The sequence below is a fragment of the Mauremys reevesii genome, linkage group 8, assembly GCF_016161935.1.
Source record: "Mauremys reevesii isolate NIE-2019 linkage group 8, ASM1616193v1, whole genome shotgun sequence".
NCBI lineage: Eukaryota > Metazoa > Chordata > Testudines > Geoemydidae > Mauremys > Mauremys reevesii.
In genome coordinates, this window is record NC_052630.1 from 29,839,782 (window position 1) to 29,852,529 (window position 12,748).

General features: G+C 40.2%; 1 protein-coding gene across 6 annotated transcripts in view; it reads left to right on the top strand.

Annotated features, from left to right (window-relative positions):
* DOCK2 (dedicator of cytokinesis 2) overlaps window positions 1–12,748 on the top strand; it is a 509,152-nt gene that overhangs the window by 104,895 nt on the left and 391,509 nt on the right. For all 6 annotated transcript variants that reach the window (XM_039483819.1, XM_039483820.1, XM_039483824.1 and 3 more), the window contains one exon: window positions 1,132–1,266. In XM_039483819.1, the coding sequence (XP_039339753.1) occupies window positions 1,132–1,266 (135 nt within the window). The remainder of the gene's footprint in view (window positions 1–1,131; window positions 1,267–12,748) is intronic.

Sequence of the window (12,748 nt, forward strand, 5' to 3'; positions counted from 1 at the left end):
CTTCTGGGTACACATCTGTTTCCTTATTTCCACGTGCGGGTACTGTAGATTTGAGAATGCTTGGTGGAGATTTTGTAGGTGTTGGTCTCTGTCTGTGGGGTTAGAGCAGATGCGGTTGTACCTCAGTGCTTGGCTGTAGACAATGGATCTTGTGGTGTGCCCGGGATGGAAGCTGGAGGCATGAAGGTAGGCATAGCGGTCGGTAGGTTTTCGGTATAGGGTGGTGTTAATGTGACCATCGATTATTTGCACCGTAGTGTCTAGGAAGTGGACCTCCCGTGTAGATTGGTCCAGGCTGAGGTTGATAAACCTGCCCCTGGAAATTTCCACTACTTGCATCCGAAGAAGTGGGTATTCACCCACGAAAGCTCATGATGCAAAATGTCTATAAGCATAACTGTGTCTACTGAGGATTTTTTTCCCACACCCCGATGGATGTAACTCTACCAATAAACTTTTCAGCATAGACCAGGCCTCAGTCTTAAGGGCCTGATTCTGCTCCCATTTAAATAAATGGGAAGAATCAATTTGACAGCAGTGATAACAGGAGAAAATTGCACTTGCCTGACATTTTGTTAGCATGTAATGTGTAGTGCAGCAGGGATTCCCCTCAGGGCATGCAATGAGGAAACAGGTAAATATCATACATACCTTATATTAGATATTTTATTTGAGCAGTCATGCCACTAGTGTTTAATAGTTTTAGAGCACATGACTACATTTAGTGCTTCCTAATTTATTATGTTTATGGCAGGCAAAAGTCACCTAGAGTACAATGCATATAAAGGATTAAAATTCCTTGTACACGGATCACTGGCACTAAAATGAATGCTGCTGAATCATAGTTTCCAGGATTGTCAGCTCTGGTGCTGATAGTTTCTATACTCAAAACTTATCTCATTTCAGAATCAGTTATTTGCTATTCAGTCTCATCACATTTACAGGAATCTTACAATTGGCATGTACAGTAGTAAAAATATTTAATCTGGTTTAATTTTATATCTGCAATTTGAGTCTTGATGTACTATGTAACTGCAGATTAAGAATGTTGAGTAATTTACTGAGAGAAAGCTAGTTACTGAAGTGCATTTCTTTTTAAAAGTGTGTTTTTTGAAATTATCCCTAATTCAGGAAACTAATGACGGTTCTGAAGACTTATTTGGATACTTCCAGTAGAGGGGAACAATGTGAGCCTATACTAAGAACTTTGAAAGCACTGGAATACGTATTCAAATTCATTGTTCGGTCAAGAACATTATTTTCACAGTAAGTACTTGTTCTGTAAGCACTTGATTGATTAGTGCTGCAATGGCACAAAGGTGTAATATTAGTGTTGGTAGGGGGAGAGGAAGAATTGGGCACACATCGTTTTATTTCAAATTGAGCACAAGAGTTATCAGATGATGGTGTTCTTGGCCTAAAGTTTTAAGGATTAATACTTTATTCAGGTGGTAAATTTTTTCATCATGAAAATTGTCACAAAAAGTAAACATCCACTTTCCATTTCATTCAGAACACAAATTCCCAATTCCTACTAAGATAATGACCTCGCTTGAAAGGTGATTACCAATGACATCAGATTGTTTTTCCAGCTATTTGGCTTGGGCCAAAGAGCATGACAGATGGCCTAAAGTTTAGATGCTTGCCTTTCAGATCATCGTATTTAGCAGATCAAAGATTGTGCATAGCACAATGTAATAATTTTGGACTAACATAATTGAATTGAGTTTAGAGCTCCAGTTATCCAGTTAAGAAGCTGGAGGATTAATTTTAGAGGGAAAGATTAAAAGGAACTAGGTATGTATAGCTCAGTAACGTGAGAACAGATGGGGAATTCTACAAGCTTTTTTAAAGTATAGCAAAGAGGGAGGAATTTTTAGAGCGGTAGAAAAGGTTATAAATGTGAGCAGTGGAATAAAATGAAAGGAAATTTATGCTTAATATTGTGAAACACTTCACAGCAGTAAAATCTATTAAAGTGAAGAATACTCTTCCAAGGGATGAAAGTCCTGTTCCTTGAGACATTAAGAATGTAATGTGGGGGAGGGGGGAATCTTTAAACCTTTGTAGGAAGGAATTCTGCACTCCCAAGGGAAGAGGGAGGTCTGACTGAGTGACTTAATGAAACTTTTCCATCTCTAACCTCTTTGACATGATTCTATGGCTTTTATCTTTGTTGGTTTTATAAAGGAACATATTTTTACTCAGGAAAGATGAAGTATCGTTTTATATTCCAAACATAAGGAAAGTGTCTCACATGGAGGCAGAGTCACCAGGAGAAAAATGCACATTTCACACCTGAAACTAATACCATTATCCATCCCTTTGGTGTTTAGTCCTTAATGTTTAAAGAACAACAAAACTCTCTTTACTGAGAATAACTAACTGCAAAAACAGCTCTCTTTATTTATATGGTCCTTAAAAAAATACTGGGAATTTTTCGATCTTCAAAGGCTCTATCACTTGATGAATCCACTACTAACCATATCAAAGAGAAAAAGAACAAAGCAATGAAAAAACTTGACTTGGAAAGCCAAATGTTGCCCTTGAATTTGTACATGGGATTGACTGAAGTCCAATGAAAGCTCTGTTATGTGTCCTGAGGGAAGAAATTTCCCCCAGTACTAATACCTCTCCATAATAACCTGATGAAAGAGGTGTTGGGTATAACTATCATATAAGGTTCTTCATTTCCAGAGACTCCCTTTTCCAATCCACTTAGTCCATGAAGTAGGATTTCACGGTTACTCATTAACCTATTATTTATTTCGATTACTGTAGTACCTAGGAGCCACAGTACAAAATACTGGTCTCTGCCCCAAAGAGCTTACAATCTAAATAGATGACAAGAGACAGATGGAAATAGATGTGGGGTACAAGGAAACAATTAGACAATACTGGACAGCATGATTAGTCTCAGCCCACCAGTGGCCTAATTGTTATCAAGTTTGGTTACTTTGTAGGCATCACAGCAAAGAAGAATTTCAAGGAGAGTTTTAAAGGACAATGAGGCAGATTTGTGGATGTTTATGGGAGTGTCCCCTAAGCATGAGACAACATGGGTGAAAAAGCATGAAGGCGCTTGTTTTGAATATTTAACAATCAGGCAATGGAAGCTAGCATCAAGGGCCCACAGGAGGGGGAGGTGACATCACAATACTGAAAGAGAGATGATAGATAAGATGGAATAGGCCATGAAGGGACTTGAAAGTGAAGACAAGTAGTGTATGTTTGATGTGACAGAGAAAGTGGAGGGATTCAAAGAGAGGGTGATATGGTCAAAGCAACTGATAATATTTTTTGCAGCAAGATATTGCAGTAATTATGACATGAGATGAGTGTGTGCTAGAATTTTAGTTGTGGAGAGACTGGAAGGGCCTTATTTTAGAAATATTATGCAGAAAGAATCTGCAAGATTTGTTTGAATCCTAAATGTGAGAACCTTAAGAGTTTTCAATTGAAGATGACTCCCAGAATATGGGCCTGAGTGATGGGCTGGATGGTAAAGAAGGTAGTGGGGAGAACTCATGGGGAAACATTGGGTTCACTTTTAGCCATGTTGAGCTTGAGCTGATGGCAGAAGAAGAGAGAGATGAAATACAGCATTAGCTCTGAATTGTAGGAGGGAAGAGGAAGGTCATGTCATTTTGACAGTTTTCTCTTGGAAGAAATCAGTGAGATACTGTGCAGAGAGAGAAGGGGAGGGTTTGAGGAGCAAGTCATAGATGGTGAAATGGTGATGGGGATTGCAGGTATCAGAATCCATTAAATTGGAGAATTAGAGTAGTTTAGCTAGGAAGATGTGGAATTGAAGGGACTATTGTGCTTCTGTGACTTTTACACTGATGTAGCTATACCAGTCTGGCTGTGTTGCATTGATGTGATTTAAGCTTTTTTGAAAATTGGCTAAGTTGCATCAGTACATCTATAGTGGGTCAGGGGGATATTCTGTCCTGTATGTGTGCAGAGACTGAGCATTCCAACTAAAAGCCATTTTCCCTCCTTACTGTTTTTCTCCCTTTCTTTGGGAGAAAGGGAAATGCCCTGGTATAAAACCTGTGGGTCTACACAGCTACACTGGAGGCTTCTAACAATGTAGCTATGTCCATGTACATACAAAAACCCAAACCCTGAATTCATAGAAACCCTTGGCTTCTTGTGCCATGTGCTAACAGCTGAACAATCTACAGATGTAACTTAGTACAAAAAAAGAATAAAACCAGTAAGGTAGAAATTTTACTACATGGGGAAGTAATATCTAAGGCCTAACAGTAATGACTTTAGCTAAATGTTTCAGCCTTTAACTATTTATTTTTATTATTTGTTTCAACCACTGAAAGTGTGGAGCAATATATCTGGTACCAGAAGGACAGCTGAGGTCTCCTTTAGTTCCGTTGATTTTTTTATAATAAGAAAAGAGAACTAAACCAAAATGTCTGTTCTTTCTGTATAGCAAAGGACCTTCAGTACCTAAACCTAAATCAAACACTAAATAGCACTTGTTTTTTACAAGTCATAAAGCTGTTTTTTTTTTAATTTTTGATTGCTAGAGATCAATGCTTTACATATTTTTGTCCTACATTATGCATTGGTATGTAGTTATTATAGGTAATGAGTAAGTTTTACCATCAGTGAAAACAACAGTTTGATAGCATTATTTGGTAAAATCATAAATTATTGCAAAGGCATTTGTGATGGTGAATTAAATTTCTAGGAGCAAATTACCAAATGTTTGAGATATTATTTATGATTTTATTTGGGTTTTTATGCTGCTGCTTTTTTACACAAGAACTTTTACTCTTGGGAATCTGTTTAGTATTTTTATATCTTTAATCACTCACTCTGTCAGATTATAGGTAATTATTTCACAGTACCATTAGCTTAATGGGGACCAATGCAGAATATAATATCCTTACTGAAATGTTCTTGACAATATCACTTTAGGCCTCAAAATATTACCTCTTTAATTGTTGCTATTCTGATGATGAAAACCACAACTATATTGCCAAGAAAATCTAATCCCCTCCACCCCTGCAAAACTTGTATCCTTAAAGCCACATTTTTCACACATCCCCTCCCACTTTTGCTATTGACTCACTAATTGTGCGAGTTTGGTCTCACCACTAAATTGGTTTCCCCCTCATTAAAATTGCAATAGCTGTTGGCGTTTATATAGTGCTTCTCATCTCAGGATCCCAAAGCTTTCTACTAAATATTGCTATGCAATATTGTACTTTTTCTACAAAGAGACAACAGAAGTTAATGTTGCCAGTTTTGGATTGATTGTACATAGCCATCATTCAGGCACAATCCATGAACCTTGTATTGCTAGCACAAAAATAACCTAGTACTGAGAGTGGCATTAAACTCAACCAAAGTGGGAGAGGGTGATGAGAATGGGGCTATGTCTGCCCACTCCCCCATCTCCTGGGCAATGGACTGGCACAGTGAGAGTACGTGATTGATCCTGGAAAATGGCATAGCAGTGAAAACTGCTGTGTATGATCTCCCAGTGCTGCTGGCACAATGGTTCTGGGAACTGCCACTCTTCACCCTATCTAGTGTGGCCATTGGCTGAATTTACTGTTTTGTCTATTTAAGGTAGAATGAAGGGACAAGATACATCACCCATAAACACAAATAGGATCAACATAATGTTGTTTACATAAACTTACATATTGTGCAGCATCTTTGTTTGACATCAGTTTTTATTTCTGTCCCATATCACTTCTTACCACCTACATACAGACGTCACCCTCCCGTAGCTTTCCAGTAGTAGCTACAAAACCTAGAATACACACTGAAATTGTACACACCGACTTACAAACTTTGAAAGAAAGATATACAAGGTGCCGATGTAAAGCTTTCTCAGTTCAGCATTCAAAAGGTGTGTACTATTCACTTTACATTTTGTAACTTTCCTGACTTGCACCATCAGTGTGGACTAAATACCTAACTGCACCCTTGTACCATTTTCCTTGCCTCTGTAGGATTGTAATGGGATGGCACTCACCTCTCTCAAGCACCCCCCTTAGCAGAGCATGCATGCCTGGACTCTCTGCCTTTTGGTGTGTCTTCAGCAACTCACCCTCTGGCCAAGTCCCACAGTCTGTACGTGAAATAAAAAGCAAACCCCTTCTGGGGGCACAAGTCCAATAAGGGGGTCTATCTAGGCACCCTCTGTAAGGTCCCTTTATCTGCAGCCCTATCCCTGGGCTCACTCTTCAATCAGTCCAGCAGGGCCTATTGCAGTACCCTGGTTTGAACAGTCTCTCTGCCCCTTCTGGGATCTCTCAAATTGTCCCTGCTCTGGAATAGAGCAGTGCCCACAGGGCTCCCTCCCTGGTGGCAATGTATTTGCCTTCTTTGGGCCTTTCTTGGCCCAGCTTTCTGGGGTGCATCAAAAGTCCAGGCCACTTCCCCAGTGGCTAGTGCAGGAAGGGGGGCACCAGGACCACCCACTGCTCCAGATTCCAGCCCCGGGATCCTGTAGACAACACCATCAACTTTGTCCCTTTTAAATAAACTCTCTCTCTTCTGCAATTCCCTGGGCCACTTCCCTAGTACAATCTTCACCCTTACTTCAAGGCCTTGTCCTGGTTGAGTCCTAGCAGCGAGCCTAGAGCTCCTTCTTGTTCTCCACAGTCTCTGCCTGCCCTGCTCCATTTGATGTCCTGTAGCTCCCTCAGCCGCCTAGCTCCTCCAGCTCCAGCAAGGAATGGAACTCACTTTGGCTTTGCAGCTCTTTTTATACCAGCCTGCTGGGCCAGGATTGGCTGCTGCCTGTAGCCCCTTCTGATTGGCTAAGTCCCACACCGCCACTCTTCACAGCTTGGAGGACCCTTTCTACTGCCCTTTTCTGGGGCGGAGTGTGGCAGGGCTGCAAGGCCTCCAGCAGGGGCCTCAGGTCCTAGTCCACCCCATCACAAGTATACCCAACCACTCTCCATTTACGCAGGCAATACTGCTGTGACACATTCTCAGTATCTAACATGTATTCTCTTCTCCTTTGTTACTACAAAAACAGAGCCTCAGAAAACAGCACAATGTGTAATTCCCACAAACTTTATAGTACATTTGTTCACACTGAATGCCCTGTTTTGGACACCCACAGAAAATTCTCTTCTGGCATCAAACAGCAATTGTGTATATGTAAACAGCCCTACAGTAGAGATACTCTCCAACCTGGACTGTGAGGTTGCTTCCATGGCTCCAAAAGTTTTCTACTTCTTGAGCTTGTTAGAGTTGCTGACAACAGTGCATTTACAAGGCTGTCTTGCACTACTTTTGTAACAGTGAAATTTTAATAATAGAGAAAGGGACATTAGTTTAAGTTTTTAAATACATTATTTAAAATGAAGTTTAAAGACAAATAAAAAATTGATAAATCTCCTAAACACTTGCAAGATCTTAAGTATTCTAGGGACAAACTCAGTCGTGGTGATATTTCATAAATAAAGAACTGAGGATGAAATGATCTATTCATTACTTCATGCTGATGGGAAGGAAAGGAAAGTTCCTCCCATTTGCAATTAAATATTTCTAGAGGTCTGTACTCTTACATTAAAATGCCTTTTCTGTATAGCAGTAACAGGACTGTATGCTTTTCTCTAATGCTGCCACTGACAAGACCATAGAAGAGGACATTGTTGGGGGTGAACTTTGAAGATCAAATTATAGAATACATATGTAGGTTATGGAAATACATATTTTTAAAATTCAGATAACTGAATCAGAGCAAATAAAGGTATAGACTTGGGAGGGGATGTATAACACCCGCAGCTTGTGTAATAGTTATGAATAAAACACAAAGCTGTTCAACATGATTACTATACTTTGTGATGCACTTCAAATGTACTTGAAGTAAGCACTGACTTCTAAGTAAGCTAGTTCCAAAAGAACTGAATTTTTTCAGGTATGTTATCTTTTCCTTTTATCCTTAAGGAAATACAGGTTAACTTGTATATCAGAAAGAATTGGTGGTAGCTGTTAAGTTAACTTATAAGTTAAACTGCTCCCATACTTGGCCTCTTTAGAACATGTACTCCTCAATGTGCTGAAAGATTTGACTAGAATTTCAGTGTACATTGCCATTTTATCTTGATGATGGAGCCATAACCAACAGTTTAATGCTGCAGTCAGTGTTCACAAAAGCAATCTTCACTCATCAATATTTCATAGAATCATAGAATATCAGGGTTGGAAGGGACTTCAGGAGGTCATCTAGTCCAATCCCCAGCTTAAAGCAGGACCAATCCTCAACTAAATCATCCCAGCCGGGGCTTTGTCAAGCCTGACTAAAAACCTCTAAGGAAGGAAATTCCACCACGTCCCTAGGTAACCCATTCCAGTACTTCACCACCCTCCTAGTGAAAAAGTTTTTCCTAATATCCAACCTAAACCTCCCCCAATACAACTCAAGACCATTACTCCTTGTTCTGTCATCTGCTACCACTGAGAACAGTCTAGATCCATCCTCTTTGGAACCCCCTTTTAGGTAGTTGAAAGCAGCTATCAAATCCCCCCTCTTTCTTCTCTTCTGCAGACTAAACAATCCCAGTTCCCTCAGCCTCTCCTCATAACACGTGTTCTCCAGCCCCTAATCGTTTTTGTTGCCCTCCACTGGACTCTCTTCAATTTTTCCACATCCTTCTTGTAGTGTGGGGGCCCAAAACTGGACACTGTACTCCAGTTGGCAATGCCCCTACAGATACAGCCCAAAATGCCGTTAGCATTCTTGGCAACAAGGGCACACTGTCAACTCATATCCAGCTTCTCGTCCACTGTAACCCCTAGGTCCTTTTCTGCAGAATTGCTTCCTAGCCATTCGGTCCCTAGTCTGTAACAGTGCATGGGATTCTTCCGTCCTAAGTGCAGGACTCTGCACTTGTCCTTGTTGAACCTCATCAGCTTTCTTTTGGCCCAATCCTCTAATTTGTCTAGGTCCCTCTGTATCCTATCCCTACCCTTCAGAGTATCTACCACTGCTCCCAGTTTAGTGTCATCTGCAAACTTGCTGAGAGTGCAGTCCACGCCAGCCTCCAGATCATTAATGAAGATATTGAACAAAACCGGCCCCAGGATCGACCCTTGGGGCACTCCTCTTGATACCGGCTGCCAACTAGACATGGAGCCATTGATCACTACCCATTGACCCTGACGATCTAGCCAGCTTTCTATCCACCTTATAGTCCATTCATCCAGCCCATACTTCTTTAACTTGCCGGCAAGAATACTGTGGGAAAATGTATCAAAAGCTTTACTAAAGTCAAGGAATACCACATCCACTGCTTTCCCCTCATCCACAGACCCAGTTATCTCCTCATAGAAGGCAATTAGGTTAGTCAGGCATGACTTGCCCTGGATGAATCCATGCTGAATGTTCCTGATGACTTTCGAGGACCTGCTCCATAATTTTTCCAGGGATTGAGGTGAGGCTGACTGGCCTGTAGTTCCCCAGATCCTCCTCCTTCCCTTTTTTAAATATGGGCACTACATTAGCCTTTTTCCAGTCATCCGGGACCTCCCTCGATCACCATGAGTTTTCAAAGATAATGGCCAATGGCTCTGCAATCACATCTGCCAACTCCTTTAGCACCCTCGGATGCAGTGCATCCAGCCCCATGGACTTGTGCTTGATCCAGCTTTTCTAAATAGTCCTGAACCACTTCTTTCTCCACAGAGGGCTGGTCACCTCCTCTCCATGCTGTGCTGCCCAGTGCAGTAGTCTAGAGGCAAAAAAAGCATTGTGTACATTAGCTTTTTCCACATCCTATGTCACTAGGTTGCCTCCCTCATTCAGTAAGGGGCCCACACTTTCCTTGACTTTCTTCTTTTTGCTAACGTACGTGAAGAAACCCTCCTTATTACTCTTAACATCTCTTGCTGTCTGCAACTCCAAGTGTGATTTGGTCTTCCTGATTTCACTCCTGCATGCCTGAGCAATATTTTTATACTCCTCCCTGGTCATTTGTCCAATCTTCCACTTCTTGTAAGCTTCTTTTTTTGTGTTTAAGATCAGCAAGGATTTCACTGTTAAGCCAAGCTGGTTGCCTGCCATATTTACTATTTTTTCTACACATCGGGATGTTTGGTTCCTGCAACCTCAATAAGGATTCTTTAAAATATAGGCAGAAATCCTGGACTCCTTTCCCCGTCATGTCACTCTCCCATGGGATCCTGCCCATTAGTTCCCTGAGGGAGTCAAAGTCTGCTTTCCTGAAGTCCAGGGTCCATATTCTGCTGCTCTCCTTTCTTCCTTGTGTCAGGATCCTGAACTCGACCATCTCATGGTCACTGCCTCCCAAGATCCTTTTGCTTCCCCTACTAATTCTTCCCTGTTTGTGAGCAGCAGGTCAAGAAGAGCTCTGCCTCATTTCCATTGGAAGGTAGTCCCAGTAAAATCAATGATGGAGCCCATAAAACCCCTCCCCCACTATCTTTAATATCAGCATTCAATAGTTGCAGTACTGCTACTGCAGTACTGAACAGTTTGTTTCCATGTTGCTGTCATTGATCTATTACTTATGCAATTAGAGCTGGGTGAAAAATTTTGGTGGAACCGTTTTTGTCAAATGCAGATTTGGGTTGACCTAAATATATTTTAAATTTGTGTCATTTATATTGAATTGTTTCAGTCAAAAATAATTTTCTCAAAATATTAGTTGCATTTTGACATTTTAAAAATTAAATTTAGATTTTTTTTACTCTAAATTACTCTAGTTTAGGAATTTACTTTAATATAAAAATATGCAACTCCCCCCCCCCATTAAATGAAATGTTTCATTTCAGTTCAAAGAAAATATTTTGTTCAGCCCAAAACACACATGCACACAATTGGGTTGATCTGAAACAAGTTATTAAATTTTTGGGGGTGGAGGGTACTGGAAGCAAACTGACAACAATTATTTGCAGAGTTCTACAAATGAATAAAGGTGGGCAAAAAACATTTGCTAAATAGTAAATTCTCTGAAAAATACATTTTTGTGATGCTGAAACTATTCATGAATTTGGGTCAATTTGCTGAAACATACCCATAAACAACCTGATACTTTTTGTGCTCCCTGGATCAGATGTTAGAATTTAATGATGCTGAATGCAGCATGTTATGTTTTTCATTGAGCAACGTTTTTTCCTGCAGAAATGAATGAGTTACATCTCTAGACTCTCAAATAGCTCCTGGTAACATTACTGGCATATATATTAGCATGCAGTGAAAAGAGGAGTGAGTGATGTATCAGTAACAGTCAACATGACTGATGTTAGACTAAAACACGAAGGTCACTTCTTGAAGTGAGACCTTGCATTAAAGCATTCAACTGACTGTCAGAAACAAAAGTACATTTAGTTGATAGTTACTCTCCACAGCCTAGCCTGCTAACTGTACTGCAAACACCAAATCTTTAAGAATAATGGAGCAAATATTAATGTTTTCTGCCACGCAGCCCATCTTACATTGCTCCCATATGTTGTTTGTGAGTGGGGTGGGGTGGTGGAGGGGGACTGGTTGTATATTTTGGAAATCTATTTTTCCTGGATAAATATAGATTGACCTAAAGCTGTTGGAGGAGGAAGTGGTAGGAGGTTTTTTTTTATTGTGGATACATGTATATCTCCCCAAGCAATCATACAATAAAAATATATTGAAAAGGAATGTGTATAAGAGACTTATCACAAGTCTAGTAAAATTGCCTTCCCGGTGACAAAAGCCTCAACCTTGAACACCTGGCAGTCTAGAAGAGTCAAGTGTTGATATATAATATAAGGCTTTGAATTAGAATTTAAGTATTTTATTTTGAAACTTCTGTTTTGCCCAGCTCTAATGTTAACAAATGCTTCTGTGCCTCATCAACAGAGGATTTAAGTCTGTTAGTTATAGAGCCTAGGTATTTAGTTTGGGTTGTGGAGACTCAAGCATTCAGCTTCGGAGGTTTCTGGTTCAATCCCCAGTGCTGGCTCAGTTGGCAGTTGTCACAGAGCAGACACTGAGTATTTTTGCCACTAATGCTAACACAAGATGGTGCAATATGTTGCACACCCATGTGATTTGTTGACTATATGGCCAATAAGCATAAATTGTTTATTTTTTGTTTAATCGGCTGCAGTTTTACAAGAGCAAATGCACAAACAACCTTTAGTACTATCCAGCCATCTGCTGCTGTTTTAATTGAATTCTTCTTAATCAAGTTTCCTACTGCCAAACTGACCCATGAAGGAGAAGGCAGTGTGTTGGGGATGTGAGGGAGGTGTTTCTTTTCAGGAGGAGCATGATGATTTGGGCTTAAAAGGATCACATCTCCCTTAAGTAAAGTAATCTACTTCATTGTGTTAAAAGACATTTTTTTTCTGAGCTGATGTTAAAGTTGAGACCAATTTATTTAACCCCTCCCCCAATTTATTCCTATCACTATAATAATTTATTTCCTCTCCTCGGAGGCTACAGATGCTTGATTGCAAATTAAAATGTTAATATATAGTGAAAGTGGTGTGGGAAAGACACAGATGTAAACATGATTTCTAGAGTTGGCTGCTTAGTCATCCTGGGGGAGAGCTTTTTATCCCTTTCGCAGGCAGACAAGTCACAGAGAGAGGGCCAAGTTTTGATTTCAATTACATTGGTGCCAGCCTATTGAAATATCAGAGGTTTAACAGAACACCCAAAGAGTCTCTTAAATCAATCAGCTGTTTGCTGAATGGCTACATTTACAGGAAAGGCATCCATATGAATGTGCTTAAAGCACTGAGTTTT